The following is a 19,764-nucleotide window of genomic DNA, read 5'->3' as shown; positions in this document are numbered from 1 at the left end:
ACCAGGTGCACCCACAGCGGCACAGGGGTGGCCTGGTGCAGGGTGTTGTTTTGGCATCAGGTGCCCTGTTGTTTTCAACGGGGATTCTCCAGTTGCAACAAACGCTGCATGCTCGGAACAAAGATCTTCTGGAGTCGACCACCAATTGGAGAGGTAAGTTTGGATGTTGAGGGATTCCGGGACCCCGTTTTTGAGCCACCCATGGCCGTGGGGAATCAGGCACAGGGTTGTTTTTAGGCGTCTGTTTTTTCTTACCGTCTCCGGTCACGGTCAGGGGGATCCTCCAGAGGGGTACTGCAGGTGTTGGTTGGAGAAGTAGGTCAGGGATCACCAGATACTAGGTCAGGATCGCCAGGGAGACCTCCTAGTGGTGTTGGCCCACTCAAACTCGGGCTGTGGGCGTCAGGTGCAGAGCAGTGTAGACTCGCGGATTTGGCCAGAGTCTGTTGGTGAGGAAATCAGGTGCTCACAGGAGACTAAATCTGGTTGAGGAAAGCAAAGCTGTGTGGGCTCAGCTGGCTGCAGGACACACTGAGATTTCGCTGAAGCAGGTCGAGGTCAGGACAGGTGGGTAGGGCTGGGGCCAAGTCAGTTGGTATCCTCCTTCAGCAAGGCTCTTCAGTCCTTCTTGTCTGAGGAGGCAAGGTACAGGGTTGCCCCTAAATACTAAATTTGGGGGCGTTACAGGGAGGTGCAGGTTAAGGCCATTGGGTCCCTTCCTTGGGGTGGGTACGCCCCCTATTACGCCACCCACCAGTGGGGGCGGGGGGGGGGGGGACATAAGCCTCACTCTGGTTGGCTGGGTCCCCTCATCTTAAAAATGGCGAGGACAGAGTTGTGTTTCACCTCGCCTCCCCCACCTGAGGGATGGGGTTGGCAAAGGGGGGCACACCTCTCCTCCTAATGGTTTTCCCACCGATTATCCCGCCGAAAAGTGGGGGTCAGAACCGGTGGGGGCAGGTTCTTGAGAGCAGCAAATGGCTGGGTCAGCTAACAAAGGCGTCCAGCCTTTGAAGCTTTCCCTTCGTGGGCCCTGCCCATCCTGGGGGAGGGAGGGGAGGGTTGACACCTCAACCAAGGATGTGCTATGTGTCTGGACTCCGAGAGCGGCAGGCTCTCGACCCGGGGGTCCAGAAACATGTCTGTGGTGGCAGCTGGTGAGCAACCACTCAGCCAGGACACTAGTGTTAGGTCGTTTTTCAGGGGGCATCTTTAAGAGTGCACTTTTCATTAAATCCCACACTGGCATCAGTGTGGGTTTAATGTGCAGAGAAGTTTGATACCAAACTTCCCAGTTTTCAGTAAAGCCAATATGGTGCTGCGGAGTTCATAATGACAAACTCCCATACCATATACTCTTTATTTTATTTTAAAAGTTTTATATAGCACTAGCTTAACCCGTGGGTATCAGAGCGCTTTACAAACACACAGTAAAGACAGAAGAAAAAAACTGCATTACATAGTAGGAAGGTGGTAAGGAAGCAAAACAGAGATTAAAAAAAAATAATAATAAAAAACAAGTACAATAAGAAGAATAGGTAAACAGTGCAGAGGAGGGAGAGAAAACAAACGAAGGTGGCTAACACAGTCCGGTCACCAACTATCCTTGAATGTCAAGAGAAAGAGGAGTCAACTCGGATATTGAAGTCTAGGTTCGTTGACGTTGGTTGGGAAAGTATTTTTTGAGGATATGGAGTTTCAGGTCCCTTTTGAAACAGAAGGCGGGGTTGCATCTGAGGACTCTAGGGAGAGCGTTCCACATCCTGGGAACGTTGCCCAAGAACGATAGGTACCGAGTGGTTTTCTTTTTCAGTTTCGGAGGGATAAGAAGGAGAGAATTCGAGCTTCTCAGAGTTCTGGATTTTTCTGCTCTTACCAGTTTGTTTTTTAGGTAGTTGGGGGACGGAGAGTGCAGGCTTTTTTGTGTGATGCAGGCTAACTTGTAAATACCCCTCCCTTCCATGGGAAGCCAGTTGAGGTAGTTGAGAGCTGGAGTGAGGTGTTCAAATCTTTTTACTCCAGATATGAGTCGAGCAGCCATGTTCAGCACTGCCCTTAGTGGGGCTAGGTGAGCTTTTGGAGTCCCTGTTAGGATGGCGTTCCCATAGTCGATTTTAGAGAGAACTAGGGATTGAACTACTATCTTGAGGTCATCATAGGGAAGAAAAGGTTTCAATTTCTTGAGGTGTTTTAGTGAGAAAAGAGCACCTTATGCAGAGTTTTTGATGTGGGCCTCCACTGATAAGTTCTTGTCAAGGGTAATGCCTAGAGACTTAACTGAGTCGGATAGAACGAAGGGGCAGTTTAGGGAAACCAGGTTCTTGAGCAACTCTTGGATAGGACGGTGATAACTTTTTGGAGAGAATTGGATTAGTTCTGTTTTATCTGGGTTGAGCTTTAAGTGGTTAGCTTTGAACCAAGTTTGGATCTCGGTAAGAGTGATATTGAAGTGTCGGATGTCGCTGGGTGATTTGATTTTGTAATAGATTTGGGTGTCATCAGCGTAAAGGTGGTAATTCACTCCTGCTTTTTTCAAGATAATTGTGAGGGGCTCCATGAAGAGATTGAAGAGGGATGGGGAGAGGATCGAGCCTTGGGGGACCCCAAGTGTGAATTTTGTTGGCTTCGAGAGACAGGAGTTGATTTTAATTTGTTGCGAGCGGTGCTGAAAGAAGGAGGTGAACCATTTTAGTACTGTGCCATTAATGCCGGAGCGCTTCCTCAGGGTCTCCAGAAGAGCTGGATGATTTACTGTGTCGAATGCACCGATAGGTCAATAAGGATGAGTAGGCAGGCATCACCTTCATCCAAAGCCCTGTGAATATCGTGAGAGATGTTGAGCATGGCTGTTTCAGCGCTACAGCCTTTCCTGAAGCCTGATTGAAAGGTGTCAAGGAGGTTGGACTCATCAATGTGTTTGTTGAGTTGGTGGAGAACGCATTTCTCCAATGTTTTTGCAAGGAATGGGAGGTTGGAGATAGGTCTGAGGTTGTTGAGATCATTAGGGTCGGCCCCTGGTTTCTTGAGTATGGGTGTGATTTGCCCTAGTTGAAGGGAGTCTGGGACACAGCCTGAGATGAGGGAGGCGCTGATGATTTTTGTCCAGAAAGGGGAGATGGTGTGGTGGAGTACTTTTATAATTGTGGAAGGGAGGGGGTCCATAGTGTGGGAGGAAGGTTTTAGGCTTGAAATTATATTGAAGACCTCGTTTTCCGACATTAGTTCAAAGTCGGACCAATGTGCATTGTTTTTTAGCTGGAGGCAGACCTGATTGTCCTTGGTAAGAACTCTTTCTGATTGGTCAAGGGAGATTAAAGGGGGGCAGGTTAAGAGGGAGGGAGGATTTGGGGTTTGGATGAAGGCTTGATCCATTTTTGAAACTTTATTAGAGAAGAAGGTGGCAATTTCTTCACATCGCTCTTTGGTGGCTTGGATTTCGTGAGAGGGAGTGCAGTTTGTTTGACTTTTGACAATGTTGAAGAGTTCTCTTGGTCTGTTTTTTGCCAGATCTAGTTGGCTGCGGAAGAAAGATGCCTTTTCACTAAAAATGTGTTTTTTGTAAGCTAGCCGAGCAGATCTAAGTTGCGCTAGGTGCAAGGTCGAAGGGTTTAGTCTCCAATACCTTTCCGTTTGTCTGAGTTGACGCCTTTCGTTATAAAGATCCGCGTTGAACCAGGGTTTAGATTTGGTTCGCCTCATTTGTTTGAGTGGAGCTACTTGGTCTAAAACCTCTGTCATTGTTGAATTAAAGTGTGTAGTGAGGTCATCGGTCGTCCAGGTGGAGGGTTGGAGTTGTAGATGGGCACGAATCCTGGATTCAAGTTCGGTTAAAGGGACTTCTTTGATGTTTCTGGTCCAGTGCTTAGGTTTGTCATCACAAATAGGTTGGTGGCTGATAAGTGCGTCGAACTTGAACAGAATGAGGTGGTGGTCAGACCAGTCAATGGGAGAAATCGCTCTCAGAGCTACCAGTTCATTTTTGGTAATGATCGCATCCAGTGTTGCACCTTTGATGTGAGTTGGTTCATTGCAGAGTTGTTTGAGGTTGTATATTTCAAGTAGGTTGGATAGGTTCTGGATAGGGAAGTCTTCTGGGTTGTTCCAGTGGATATTGAGGTCACCCAGAAACACGTCTTTTGTGTCTGTCAGGGAGAAACGTGTTATTAGGTCTGTAAGTTCTTCGGTGAAGAGGGTGCGCTCTCCAGAAGGATGATAGATGGTGTGAAATTTGATGGGTGAGGTGCCCTTGGTGGGGAGTTCGACACCCAGGTATTCAAACAATAGGTATTCTGCAGGTTTAAGTTGGGTAATCTGAATTCCAGCTTTGTGAATGATGGCTAGTCCCCCACCAGTTTAGATCGGCCTATCTTGTCTGATGATGTTGTACCCTGGAGGGGTGAGAATGTCAAGAATGGGGGTGGAGTGAACATTGAGCCAGGATTCTGTGAGGAAAGCGATGTATTTCTTCAGCGAGTAGAGCTTCAGTAATGTCTGTGGCGTGTTGTACTGCTGATCTGCAGTTTAGGAGCATGCAAGAGAGGGCGGGGAGCATTGATGACGGGGGGAGCTAGGTGGATAGAGGAGTATTGAGTACGAGGTCTACGTGAGTGGACAGTTTTAGGGATTCTGTTAGTGCCAACAATAACAGGGATGGGGAAGGGGGCAGAATTCTGGCTCAAAGTGAGGTAAGAGTCGCTGATCTCATTAGGTTTCACTACCGAAAAGGGGTGGCGATCTCAGTTGAATGGAGGGTCGAGGAGTGCTCTGTGGGGCCATGGGAGAGGCATTGAGGGGGGTAGAAGCAAATCTACCCGGGGAGAGGGAGCACGGTGGCTTTGTCCTGTTGAGAAGGTATTGTTGCAAGTATAGGAAATCGGCAGCAAGGGAGTTAACTTTCCACTCCATTCTGTTCAGTTGCTGGGTTATTGAGCTGAAAAAGCTTAATGTTTCTGGCAGGGGCCGAGCAGGACTTGGGTCTATGGAGGGAGAGAGAACATGGGTTGGGGATTGGATGGAATCAGTGGGATTAGGAGAGGGGAGAGGATGGACGCGGGGAGCTGGGTTAGTAATGCTCCCGTTCAAGGTGTTCGGAGGAGGAGTAGTGGGTCTAATGTCCAAGGTAGGAGGGAGAGAAATATTAGGTAGGAAGTCAGAGTTCTGGGGAATGCCAATGAGATTAACGGTGGAGGCAGGATGTGTATGCGGATGTGGGACGGCGGAAGGGGAGTGGGCAGTGATAATGGGGAGAAAGGGTCTGCTGGATTGGAGATGACGTTGGACATGGGGGAAGTAAGGGCTGGGGGAAAAGGGACTGTGTAGGAGGAAGAGGTAGTTTGTGAGGGAGGGTTCGGATTATCAGGGGTTGAGAGGGGAGTGCCTGAGGTGGTTATGAGTATGCAGGGAAAAGTAGTATGAACAAGTCTGTTAAACACTGTGTCACTGATCTTTGTGTGTCATTTGTTAAGTTTATTCGGTTGCCGGAATGATGGAGCGTATTTTTTTCACCTCAGGTGACAGACCCGTGAAAGAGCGAAACATCATGCTTTTCTATACATCCATCACTGAGTATACTCACGAGATTACTATCCCACTGTGGCATGCACAAATCAATCCATCTAAAAGCCAACTGCAAGGAACCTCAATTAAAATCAGAGGCAAATCTAAATCTGCTACCCTGTCTAAACCACTCTCCGCTCAACTCACTCTTAGCTTGAAACACCCTACTTTTCATTACCAGTGTTCTTCTTGTTGTACTGCCCGCGCTAATAACACCTGCTGGCACTTTGCGAGCTCTGTGCTTCTGTACCACCAGACACGATCACTGAAAAAAATCAAGTGTCAAATCGGGTCAGGATTTCCCTGGGGAGATCAAAACTACACCATACGAAGCTACTGCTCACCCTCCTCATGAGGAGTATGTGTCAATTCGTCTGCAGACGCCATCCCGCGTTCAAACAAAGTTAAATCCCGTTGGACACCTTTAACCTGAAAGGAGTCTCCACGTCACTGCCGCATGCAAATATGTACGTGTTAACGTGAGCGCGATCTTAACATGAGGAGCACCAGTAATGAAAAGTAGGGTGTTTCAAGGTAAGAGTGAGTTGACCGGAGAGCAGTTTAAACCGGATAGCAGATTTAGATTGGCCTCTGATTTTAATTGAGGTTTCTTGCAGTTGGCTTTTAGATGGATTGATTTGTGCATACCACAGTGGGTGTGGTGATATTAATCTTGTGAGTATACTCTGAGATGGATGTATGGAAAAGCATGAGGTTTTGCTCTTTCACAGGTCTGTCACCTGAGGTGAACGAAATACACTCCATCATTCCAGCAGTCGAACAGACTTGACAAATGACACACAGAGATCAGTGACAGAACAGTGTTTAACAGACTTGTTCGCACTACATTTCCCTGCATACACATAACCGCTTGCAAAAAGTTGGGTTTTTAAGTAAATTGAAACGATCACCACGAAGGGAGGAACGTGCGGTAATACAAGACATCACAGTGATTAGAATTTGAGAAGAGCACTTAAACACATTGTTCTTTGCCATTTTGTACATTAGAAAATATTGTGTCTGTTTTTCAGATTTTCCCCTGAAGAAGGGACACAGTCCCAAAATGCATTGGGCACTAGGTATAACCTTCGAATGTGTACCTGCAAATATGGTTTTAGGTTGCTTTTGTTATGATTTTTTGAGACAGAACATGCACATATGCATGTACTATAATATTGTTTGTTGCGGGAGTCAGCATTGGAGACATAAAGGATACCAATATTGTATGTTGAACTGTGATAATTTGTAAAGAGAAATATTATTTGGTGCATTTATTTCATTGTGATGCACGCCTTGTCCAATTCGCTATGACTTGGCCATACTTAGAGTTATTTATCGAGTGACAGGCAGCACCCAGAAGGCGTAACACATGGATCGTAATCATTTGCTTATCAAGATTTAACCATTTGTAAATAAGTGTGTGCAATCTACTTTTATTCTTTGTCACACAGGGATGGGTGCCTTGTCGACTCTTCACTTTGCTCTGCACCAAAACACGCAGCCTGCAATGGAAGTGTGTGTTTTAAGGAACAGGGCCACTAATGGTGGCACAATAAGTGGTGCAGCCCTCAGAGGCGTTCCCTGGTCATAGTGGCGTTGGTGCCTATGGTACACTTGACAAGGGACTAACATGTGGCCATAGAGTTTCCAATTGGGTTTTGCAACAATACAGTTTAGGGAAAGAACATAGGCCCCGGGTTCCTGGTTGGCAGGAACCCAGGGCACACTCTGTAAAAGTGCATGACATTAGGCAAAAGATTTGGAGCGCGGGGGGGGGGGTCATGGCAGCCATGCAAAAAAGGGGCACTTTCCTACACTGGGTACCTGGTTGGTAGGAACCCAGGGAACATTTAGTCAAAGAGCATCAACATTAGACAAAGAAGTGGAGGGCAACCATACAAAAAGGGGCACTTCCCTACAACTGCGATTTAGCGACAGTGCTTTCCTACTGAAATATCTGCGCAAACAGCACCACGCGGTGCACAAGAGCACAAGGCTGTTCAAGTTGATTTTGCTGCCTCTCAAGTATAAATCTACTGAAGAAGCAACGCTCTGTCCGCGAGAGCTGCCGCAAGTGTTACAAAATTGCGCCAGAAGGCTTCCTAGCGACTGAAAATCACGCTAGTGGACGCCAAATCTTGCTTGCCAGCTAGAGACTTGGTTTGTTCCAGTTGTCATTGTGTTGCTCAAACGGGAACAAAATTCCACCTGGTCTATTTTGACAGGAACTCCATGTTAAAGGAGCACAGCAGAGTTGCTAAATTCCTTCAATTCCGTGAGCGAAATTACAAATTCTGCCTCGGCTTATTATACAGAATGGGGATGTGCAGGAGGAAAGAAATTAGGACATCTCTACTATACACTGAAATCATTCTAGAGACTAACATAGCAAAAAGCATGATTGACAAGGTTTATCTATTTCTGCTGGTCAGACAGCAGGACTTCTTTAGGCCACACAATGTATTTCCCAATGTAAAAAAAAAGGAGCCTTCTCTACTGTCTTTTTCACTAGCAAAGTTTTTTCTTTAGATCATGGTGTGATCTATTTTCAGTACAATGAAGCGGATGGCCATGGATTTTTTGTCGGCTCAGCGTTCATTTTTTTCACTGCTTCAAAGCTGCACGAAGCATTGAACTGTTAGCCCAAAAAATAAAAATAAATAAAGACTAAGAAAAAAGAAAACTCGTGTTGGCAATATTAGACAGTCACATATCTAACTGAACCTACTGGCATTACAGAAATCAGAAAACAGCCACTACAGAACAGTCATCAGGAATTACTAACTGGGTGAAAGTCTGCTGAAACAGGTTGCTTCACATTCCCCCCCAAATCTGACTCAAAGTGGCAGGAGTAGCAGCAGCTTATGACTCTTCAACGGGTTCAAACTCCAAAATAAACCCTGTTGTGGTCCTGCAACAACAGATTAACATCTGCATTTCTAACAAACAATATTGGTTTACAGAGGAGTTAGGGCACGGTTAGGGGGCCTTACATATTCGTAAATCTCATTCCCTTATTCTGTGTCAGTAAGGCGCTCACGGACCTTACACATTTGTTATACTCATTCCATTATTCTTTGTTAGTAAAGTGCTAGTGGTCCTATGGCAGTCATAATATTCATAACTTTGTTCTGTTTATAAGGTGCTAGTGGGCCTTATACACTCTTAATACTCATTCCTGTTTTTTGCTTCATTAAGGCATATGGTTGCTCATCTGACCATTGATGGTACTCCAACAGTAACTTACAAAGCTGATTCCCATTAGAGCTTTCATACTGGTTCTTTCGAAAAACACAAACACAGTATTTATTTTACAAACAAGTTGTGTGACCAATGCAAACAAGGATCTAAACTTACTCAAAGACACACATAAGCCAGAATTCACCTTTAATTAAGATGAAACAAAAATAAAACAACATACCCTCTGGGAACTGCAAAGGGTCCAATGTGTCAGGTGTCAATGATTTAGCCTTCTCTGCATCTGAGTCAAGGCACTGTTTAGGTGTGGAATGTTCAACGCGGGAGAGCAACTCTTGCACCTGAGACATGTTGATGTCTGTCTGTGTACCTGCTGTAGACCTCTGAATCCTTCTCTTCTTTGAAATGGCTAAATCTCTAAACAGTTTTTTCTTCACTGCAGCCGTTTTCCTTGCCAGTATCATAGCTCTCACAGACTCATCCGCCATATCTTGGGGCGACTTATAGTAAGCATCAGCCTGGACCTTGGCGTCCATTGTGGCACGTTTCAATTTTTGCATTTCCAACATCTTGTACCTGTAATATTTATATTCTGCACTTGTTTCATCAAACAAAAACCTGCAATAAAACACAGGGAAAACAATGTGAAACACACTTAAAAACTGTAAACCCTAAAGAAAATTACTGAATTACTAAAAAGAAACTCCTGTACAGAGGAGAATCATTCATTAATTCTCTTGCAAAGGTTTTGTTGATAAAGAAATGACACTCAATGTACTAATTAGTCATCTTGAATTTTCAAAATAAATGATGGCGGAAGCTTCTTTTAGTGGGGCTCAATGTTAAGGTTTTAAAAGTTTAATGTAATTTTTAATGACCTCATAAAGCCCTGTGCCAGGCACGGAGGCTAGAACTTAGAACACACAACAGCTAAACCCAATGTACGTGGTTTCTAAACTGCAGAGAGAACCTGTCTCCAGGGGTAGCCTTGGTATAACAAGTACACAGACAGTGCAAAAATTACCCGCGCTAAACTTGCACGTTATTATCATCATTAAAGGGACAAAGTTCGTTAGAAGTTATTCACCACTCTCACGCGTGTTAGTCTTAGGCTTTTCCATCTTTATTTTTCTCATAAACCTTGGGTGAAGCTAAGTAAGACACTCCTCCACCTACGTTTCCAAATCCATCATAACGAATGCTACCTCAACACCGGATACTTGTCACACACGTTAAGCACCTATTCACTCAGTCTCTATCAAAGTTCCTCAAACGTATTTGCTATGTTAAGTTTATTCGGTGAGTGCACATAAAAATGAACATCTTGGAATTACTGAATCAAACTTCATAACTTAGTTTTCTTCTTCCTAATTAGACCCTTAACTGGAATCCAACCTCTTTTGAATACATTAATTGATGTATTCCAGTTTGTTGACAAAAAAATTTCTGCTGGTAATAATCACCAGAGTAAAATCTACTGTTTTCGGAGCTGCAGCTCCAGAGAAAGAGATACATGAAAAATACATGGAGCATACATCTCCAAGTTCTGGCCTTCTCACCAGAGGCCCCTTTGTGGCAACTCGCCGTCATGTTGCCTTGACTTTGACAAAGACCTTGACAGTGAAGACATAGCCAGAGAAGTTCTCAACACCTTTATAGAGGAATGCCCCAACTGTCTCGAAATCCAAAGAGAGCATAAACTTAGGCGATTTGGTTGAACTCCCTTCCAGTTCCTGAGACAGAAGAGTAGACAAGCCTAGGTGGTTCAAAACGGCAATCAACATCCGAATATTTTTGGGCTGATCACACCTTGTGGATCAAATAAGACTAATTGTGCCAACTTTCTCACCATGAAAGAAAATTATTGTTATGGAGAAGGCCGGGAAAGACATTGTTAAAAAGAAAATTGTGTGATCCTTTGTTTCCAGGGTACGAGAGAAGGCGATAAGAGCAATGAAATCCTACTGAAACACAAAAACAGAAAGCCAAATTCGAACAAGCAATAACACAGAACCTTGTTGAAAAGCCAAATAACATTTCTCAAACTCCCCTTTAGCAATTCTGACTTACTCACCAAAATTGTGGCTTGCCGTCATCATTGCCATTTAAATTCCAATTTTTAACATTGTACTCCAGCAGACTGTCAATGGTTTGTATAGACGCTGGATCAGCAGTTCGTTCACCTGGAGGCACAGATTTAGACAAGTTGGAATAGGCAGTTTGCTCACAGTCATTTTAGCAAGCAATCTGAGTGAAGCTGGTTAATAGACAAAGCTGCCCAATGAAACTGCATGGTTGGGGTCCCCTGTGATCCATGGGAGCATAAACTACAAGGACCAAGTCTTTCACATCCTGTGACTATTCTGGAAAGAAAATTAGGAGAGGCGGGAAGCGTAGGACACACAATGCATGTGGTTTCAGTAACCTAAAATTCAATATTGTTTGACATTCACTACTTACTAAGTTGTAATAAAAAATATATAATTACTTCGTGCCATTGTCCTTTTTTTATCCACTGCTTCAAGTCACGTGCCTCATAAAACAAGCGAGAGGTCCACTTTAGGGATGTCAATCTCTCCTCACTGGCCAGAGCAATACAGGAGTCAAAGCCACAAAAAAAGGTACCATCAGAGGAAATGTCAAAGATCAGGGGGAAGAAGAGGGCAGCGGGAGCATCTTGTTTGTAATTTAAAAAGAAAATCAATCTGGTAGGGTAGTAGACAAGTGTATTTTCTTCGTGCAACTGACCTAGGGTTTTGGCCTATGAAGAGGGAACAGTGATGGCAGAAGCAGGTGGCTGGTCTATTGGGAGGGAGTCAGTGTCATGAACTCTAGATTTAAAGGCTTCAAACACAGTGTTCCATTGTTGTTAAAGAGAATATTTCCAGAGACCTTGTAATTCATCAGAGTGTAGAGCTATGCTTTCAATTGTTGCCCATGCTTCCACCGACAGGCAAGAAGCCGAGGGGGGGTCCCCAATTACCAATAACGTTGATCTCCCATCTTAGCCAAAAGGAGCAGTAGGTCAAGGAATATGCCAACGTCCTTATTGCACTTTCCGCGTTTAAACAGGCCAAGGGCGCAGATGTCCTAGGTTACACATTGAGGGTACTGAGAGAGAGGAGAGCAGTAATAAATGCCCAGTAGACTGACAGTTAAGGACACGACAAAAACATGTGACTGAAGTCCACGTCCACGCAATGGGGACAGGAAACATCTGCAGGATGGGAAAACTGATTGATCTTTGGAGAAGCGAGGTATGCTCTATGCTGGACATATAAATGAATTCGGTTGAACCGAGCGTTCCATGAGACAGTGGCGAAATAGGCCACTCTGCATCGCTACACACACTGCCGAGAGCTTCATTCCATTGGTCACAAAGTGTCAGGAGAGAAACATGTGTGTTTGCGCAGCGCTTTAGTACAAATGGAGATGTGGGAGTACCTGATGGGTGTTTGGCTCAGGCTGCAGAGTTTCCCAGTGTGATTGCGGTGTGATCGATGATCGAGTTTTATGTAAGGAATATCCAAGGGGAGCCCAATTTAGTCCCGTAGGTTGGTAAATGGGACGAGTGCAATTTCAGACTTGGGGTTGCCTAGGGTATTAAGGCACACTTCGTGTGAGGGGGCTGAGGCCATCATCCTGACAAGCGTGCGTCCCTTCGGCATGCCGAGTAGCGACAGCAGAGTGGTATACAGCATGAATATGTTGATGAGGCGTAAGCAACTGCAGTAATATCACACTACTATAGACAACAGATGCATGGGAAGGATGGGTGCGCAGGTGAAAGAGGCGCAAGCAGGCGCTCCATTTTCTGCAGAGGGAATGTCAGAGTCGCCGTATAGAAGAGGTTGTGTTCAGCATACCACCACGCCACCCACTGTAGCTGGGCCGCGAGATAGTAGTACTCAAAGTTAGGAGCTCCCATCCAGCGCCTGTCTGTGGGCAGGTACGGCTTTGCCAGCATCACACAGTGGCGATTGTCATGACAGATAAAGTCCCCAAGCATGTGCTTGAGCGCCACAAAAAGGAATTTCTGGAGGTATAGTGGACTGCTGGCCAAGTAATATAGTAATCGTGGGAGTACCACCATTTTGGACAGAGCAATGCCTCTTGCCACAGACAGTGGCAGGGTCTTCCAGAAAGCTACTTGCCCACCAAGGGAGGAGAGCACCTGGCGTATGTTGCCAGCCTCCGCATTGTGGTAGAGCCAGATGCCCATGTAGTGGATCATGTCAGGCTGATATTGTACCAAATCCGCGCCAAGCCGGATGCCAGGGTCAGCCACTGCGGTGGCTAGCGGGAAGAGGCAGGGCTTGCCCCAGTTGATTCGCAGACCTGATAAATTGGCAAAGGGGGTGGACAGATGCTCAACAGTAGGCATAGGCACAGGAATGTCCAGCGTGTAAAGAAGCCTGTCATCGGTATAGAGCAAGACCGTGCGCTCGCTGTAAACCAACAGAACTCCCCAGTCCCATCTCTGCTCTCAGTTTATACGCTAGCAGTTCCACGGCCAGGGAAAAGAGCAGGGGAGAGAGAGGCCAGAACTGATAAGTGCCTCTGCCTATGTGGATAGGATCCGAAATGATCCTAACAGTCTTGACGCGAGCGGGCAGCATAGTGTATAGGAGTTTGATAAGCTCCAGCATGCAGGGGCCTAGACCAAATGTGGTCAACACCGCAAAGAGGTATTTCCACTCCAGGGAGGCAAAAGCCTTTTCCAGGTCTAGCACCAGACATCCAAATCATGGTCAATGACCCTGTGCCTGCTCTAGAACCCAGAAAAAGTGCCAAAGGTTCAGGGAGAAGTTAGTTGATGTGTTTCATACAACCGGATAGAGGTAAATGCACAGTCAGTGGCTGAGGCTTGTTCTCGAACAGAGAAACACATCCAAGCGACCTGCTCACACTGGGGCTTCAGGACACTGTAGGAAAGAGGGTTTCTGTTGTAGTAACCCCCCCCCCCCACTTTTATCCAGACTACTGATGCACTTTCACTTGATGTGCCCTGGGTCCCTGCCAATCAGGTTCCCAGGGCATGTGTTGTTTTCCCAAAACGAACCCAATTGGCTTCTCTGACCACAGGTCAGCCCCTGTTCATGTAAGTACGTTTTTCATTAGGAATATTTTTCAGTTCAAAAAGTCAACAATGCAATTTCTGAGTTCTGCAATGTTATGCTATGGAAAGAAATCATATGCAGTTTATTGGTTCTTGTCAGCGACTTACGGGACCCTTCTCAGGGGTTAAAGTGAGGTGGTCATGGTCCAAGGCATCACCAGCACAACACTACCAGAGGCACTAGGGCAGCCAGGTGCAGAGGTACATAACAGCGTCAGGTGGCCAATGTTATCCAATGGAGAACGGTTGCGGTAGAAAGAGGTTGCAGGAAAGGACTGAGGGACCAATCCAGAGAATCAAAAGAGTGGCTTTGGTTCTTGCAATGTTGGTGGACACCTTTGATTCTATTTCATTGGGACGGGGCACACGGGTGCAAGTGTTGTCTGGTCTCTCTGACTGTTAACACTTGTGGTTGAGGGGGCCGGTCAACAGAGGCTGCAGGCAACGTCGGGGAGTTCATGAAGAGTCATTCCACAGTGGACACAACACCATCAGGGCTTGGGGGCAATGTTGACACAGTTGAACCCCTTCAACATGGGCTGGGGGGTTCAAGTGCAGTGGTGCTCAGCAGCAGCAGATTTTGGTGGGGCCAGAGTCCTCTTGGTCTTTCTATGGCTGACCGTAGAATACAAGGGACATTTTCCCTGTCCCTCAAGAGATCTTGGTTCCTGAACGAAGGCTGACAGGTCTCCTGGGCTTTGGGGACTCAGCAGCTGCAGGACAAGTCGACTTTTGGTGCACTGGGCAAAGTCAGCAGGCATGCAGGGTTGGTGCCAAGTCAGTTGCTGGGACTTCTGTTCTTGCTATGCGACTCTTTTCGTTAAACTTCTTTCTTCAGGTCATCAGGATCGACTCATGTGGTGCCAGGAGCTCCACTAAATACTGAATTTAGGGGGGTGTAGGGAAGTAGCCAATGGGCTACTTACTTTTGGGATCACTACGCCCCCTATATGACCACTCCCTGTTGGAAGTAGGCATAACCCTATCCCAGAATCCTTAAGTATGCCATCACAAAGATGGCTACTTCTAAAAAATCGTTTCCACCTCAGTTTAGCCCACCTTAGTGGTGGTACTAGCCTGGGGGCAGAAGACCCATCTGACAAATTTTCCCACCTTTCCGGGCACCAAAGGGGCTCTGGATTCACATTTCAAAGGCTGCAGCTCTTTGAAAGGGAGGATGGGGGGTGACACCCTCTTCACGAACAGGCTTTTGTTTTGGGTCTCCTGAGAGCAAAAGGCTCTCATCCTAGGAGGTCAGAACCATGTCTCGGAGGCAGGTTGGCAAAAACCAGTCAGCGAACACACCAGAGGTTGGTAGGTGTTCAGGGGGCACCTCTAAGGTGCCCTCTGGGTGCATGTATTTATAAATCCATCACTGGAATCACAATTGGTTTACCATACAAGATGTTGGATACCAAACAACCCTATTCGCAGTGAAGCCATCATGCAGCTGGGGATCTCGTCTTACTAGTGTCCATCACATGTTTTAAAATTGCTTCCCTGGTCGCTTGAACTGGCAGTAATAGGGCTGACCAGCAAAGAGGCATATCTGCTCATGCAGCTATGTCCTTAAATGTAATATTCAGCACACTGCCTTAAGGCTGTCAGGCTTGCTGTAGGGGGTGACTTACAAATATCACATGCAGTGTTTGGGGACATAGCACAAAGGGGTGTGTGACATGTCATGTTTTCACTTGTGTCTGAGCCAATACACGCAGCCCTGCAATGGTAGTCTTGCATGTGTTTGGTGAGGGGTCCCTTAGACAGGCACAATTCGTGCTGCTGCCCTTAGGGACCCTCTTCAATACTTCAGACCCTACGTACCAGGGTTACCATTGAGAATGATAAAGGTTTTACCAATTTGGGGAACAAGTGAACATTTGCAAGAAAAGAGCACTGGTACCGGGGACCTGGTTAGTAGAAACTCACTACACTTCGGTCAATGTTGCATCAAATACCAAGCAAGCAGGATCTACTACAATAGGAGTTTTACACCAATCCCACATGTTGAAAGCATTGGTAACTTTGAGCCAATGGTTAATTTGTAAAATAGAAAGTGCTGGGGCTCTCCTCAGGAGGCAGCGCTAACAGGAGAAATGTGCTGGGGAAAACTGCCTCCTGACTAGAGCCCCGGCACTTATTATTCTAGAGGGGACTTGGCTTAATGGCTACAGCTGCTGATTTTGGAGCTGGGGAACCCGGTTCGAACTCGGCGTGGCCCAACATCCTGTGAAACTGGAAAGTCACCTGCCTTCCTAATGAGTGTGTCCTTAACTGGTGCTATAAGCTCCGGTGCTGAGGATTAGGTGCCGGTGCTGAGCACCGGAAAGCACCTGCTCAAATTAAGCACTGCTTTAAACAGACCCATTTATTAGCTCATATTGTGTTCTAGGCCGTTGTCAGTTTCCACACTTCTTTAAATGTTCAACGAAAACAATGGGCAAATGATAAGCAATGATCATGTTCCAGAATCTCTCAGTCTCTGCTTCTGGTGCCTTGACCACACCCAGCCCGAGGAAGGTCATGTCCACAAAACGATACCTAGTTTATTTTTTCTGTGCAATTTCCGTACCTACGAGGATAATAGTCCAAGTGCACTTGCTTGACCTCTCACATGTTCTCTTTTTAACTAGAGCATTTGGGACACGGCCTTCTCTACCCTGTGAATGACACCAGTGTTTGGTACAAAAAGGTAGTGTTGAGCAAATGTCCATCAATAATTATGTTCCAAAAACTCTGTAAAATTGTGTTTATAATAACTCTTTAATTGAATTTTTTTCATGAGTATGCTTTTTTATCATCCATCCTTGTGAAATTGTGAAAAACATTAATATATTTCAATGACCGTGTATTTCTCGTTACTAACTGGTTTACAGATCAACTACCTACCTACACCTACACACACACCTACACCTAAACACACACACACCTACACACCTACACACACACTTTATATTTAGACCGTTCATTCAGGCCCTGACAAAAAGCCGCCTTCAATATGCATCATGTTCCATAATCAATAGCTTTGTTCAATATGGCAAAGTTTGCTTAGTATGGCAAAGTTGACGGTTTCTAGCCTGTATTAGACAATACATCTGTAGAGGTTTATTCCAGGACACAGTTACCCAGTATGGTCCAACAGCCGGAAAGTACGTGTTGCACAGGTGTTATAGGCGCTAGTGAAATCATTAACTATGGAGAGCTTACATCCCGGCAGGAGAACGTGGGCAATTCTTCAGCTGGGCACTAAAATCAAACACATAGAAACAACTACATACTGTTTTGTGGGCATGACTTTCTCAAACTACCTGGCTGTGCTCAAGGCAGAGGAAGCATAGACAGTTAGAAGGCAATCACAGATCGCAGAATAGAATTTCAAATTCTACTTCATTATCAGTTCAGTGTCAGTCAGCGCTAAAATATAGCTAGCACATATGATTTGAATAAGTAGATACACTGGAAGACAAATGAACTTGAAAATAAATCATGAAAACACAAGCTAGCAGTTTAATAGTGGTATGTCAAAATACTGTTACCTTTCTCTTCTTTCATTTTAGCTTGGAGAACTTGCTGCTGCTTTTGTTCCGGAGTTAGCAGGTCATATGTGAGCTTGACTGGATGCCCACTTTTGTCCAGCCAGTTTCTCAGCTTAGTCATGTACTCTTTTCCAAACAAGTAGGAGTCCTCCAAATTTGGGAAGTCGGAAGGCTTTGGAGTTGCATCTTTGAGGTCAACAGCTTCCAGGATTCTGTCTTGTCGGAAAGAAGAAGTTAAAGAGTAAGACATTCCAATGAGCACCAGGGTCTTCCGACAGAGATAAACGGTCTTCTCAAGGGCAGTCAAGAGCTGGGCACGGGTTTCATTCCCTTCCTTCAGGTTTAGCTCATACTCATTACATGCCAAGAACATGGGATGTGCACACTTCAGCAGACTGATCTGAAGTGTGAGCAAATGCTTGTCAAGGGGATTTATAACCTCACCAAAGGCTTCCTTGCTCTCCGTAGCTCCTTTTTCCACTACTAGACTCAAAAAATCTGGATCTAAATGAGGTGCGGAAAAAGCTGAATGACTCAAATTCCTGACATATCTGAAACAGTGCGATCTGTGTTCCTGCTTGAGTGAACATTTGAATGATGTCAACATCTTTGAAAAAGCTTCTGTAGTAAGCTCGCAGTCAGAAAAATGCTGGTTTGTGAAATCATTCCTTGTGATTGTGAGAAACCCAGCCCATCGGATTAGATGAACACCAAGTTTGGACAGGGCATCTGTTTCGGCCATTATTGTTTTCATTTTGTTATCTTCTTTATCATTTCTGGAGGAGTGCTGATAGGCATTCAACCCTGATCCACCTGGTCTACCCCTCTCTTGTCGATCTCGGACAGTCCCCGATGACCCTCTGGCATCTCTTGCTTGGACTTGCGGCAGTGTATCACTCCGAGGTTTCTTCTGAGTTCGTGTGGCTCCTTCTTTATTTTGAGTTCTCTCATCATGTCTTCCGGAGTAAATACTGCGCCAGGGGCTACGTTCACGGCGTCGAGCACGGCGGCAGTCATCAGAACTGGAGTCCGATGAACGAGAGCGACTATAGCCTCTACCCCGGTCCCTGCTGTAGCGACTTCTACTTCGATATGGACTCTTAGACCGTTGGCGACTAGAAGAACGAGAACGGTCAACAGCCCTGTCAATTTCTCTCCCTAAAGACCTTGGTTGAGAACTGGATTGGCTAGCTTCATCAAATGTCACACTCGGTGTCTTAGAAGTACCTGTTTACAAACATGAGAAAAAATGATTTCATTAACAATTATGGAAGCAGAACCAAGAAATCACATTCTTGTCCATAAAGCCAAAGTAAAACAACACTATGCTTCATACCCCTAGGATTATACGGTAATCTTTATGATTTTACCAATTTTTTGCTGTTTACATTCTATTTGTAAGCACGTAAAAGTACCCAACACAAACAAGACTCTCAGAGGACATCTTTGTCTTGTGTTTTTCAAACCTGTTTATAGGAGCACAGAGGAGCGACAGCGATCTGCATTAGGAAGTGATTTCCTTAGTCCACATTTCGGGTAGTATAGACAATAAAAAGCACACATTTGTCAATGCTAGAAAGATATTTTGGGGTCAGATGCTGTGTTACGGTCTTCTGGATATACTGCGGCCCATTCCAAACACAGTTTTGCAAGTCAACATTAGACACTGTACTGCAAGGAACTGGATACTTACAAACACTGGACGGGCTAAATCAAGCAAACAGGTCTTATTCTAAACTTACGTATGGCTCAAATAGCTGTATTCTGATTTATGCTGATATATGGGACTACAGCAAGGAGGGGGCAATGTTATAAGGAGTTACCGAAGATCAGAGAAGAAATGACCAAATAACACTATCCAGTTTAGAGTGCTCTAATAGAGAGCCATACTATATGGCTATGCAAGTTGATAGTTAAAGGTGGTCAAACAAAAACATTTCTTTTTGCCACTGGACAGGGTTTTGTTTTGGTACTAAAACAGGCTGGCTAGTAAGTGGAACACCTCCTATTTCGATGCTGTTAATGGCTAACATTCTCAACCATCATTCTGGGCCAAATATCTAGCAAGAACTACTGACTGAACAAGTCTACCTTCTTACAACCAAACTGCAAGCTTAGTGCCATCTCCGTACATTCAGTGGGGCAGCAAAGGAGCTGGGCCCTGGCAGAACCAACAGTAGGATCATGGATCTCATGTAACACACGTCATAGATAACTGGAAGTTCTCTATTTGTTATTAGGAGGTGCCCCAGCCCTAGGCCACCTCTGAAACGCAGTGCATTTATTTAGTTGTCTATTTATTTTTGAATTTTATATAGCGGGAACTAGACCCAAAGGTATCTGAGAGCTTTACAG

At 45.4% G+C, this 19,764-nt stretch overlaps 1 protein-coding gene across 1 annotated transcript in view; it reads right to left on the bottom strand.

Moving 5' to 3' along the window:
- The window catches only part of LOC146772277 (uncharacterized), a 136,355-nt gene that overhangs the window by 97,359 nt on the left and 19,232 nt on the right, over positions 1 to 19,764 (bottom strand). Inside the window, exons 3-5 of the mRNA XM_085639887.1 lie at positions 17,410 to 18,636; positions 10,829 to 10,937; positions 8,978 to 9,372 (exon numbers count right to left, since the gene is read on the bottom strand). Coding sequence (XP_085496013.1) covers positions 8,978 to 9,372; positions 10,829 to 10,937; positions 17,410 to 18,636 — 1,731 coding nt within the window. The remainder of the gene's footprint in view (positions 1 to 8,977; positions 9,373 to 10,828; positions 10,938 to 17,409; positions 18,637 to 19,764) is intronic.

The sequence above is a fragment of the Triturus cristatus genome, chromosome 12, assembly GCF_964204655.1.
Source record: "Triturus cristatus chromosome 12, aTriCri1.1, whole genome shotgun sequence".
Taxonomy (NCBI): domain Eukaryota; kingdom Metazoa; phylum Chordata; class Amphibia; order Caudata; family Salamandridae; genus Triturus; species Triturus cristatus.
This window is presented reverse-complemented; position numbering and strand designations above follow the sequence as displayed.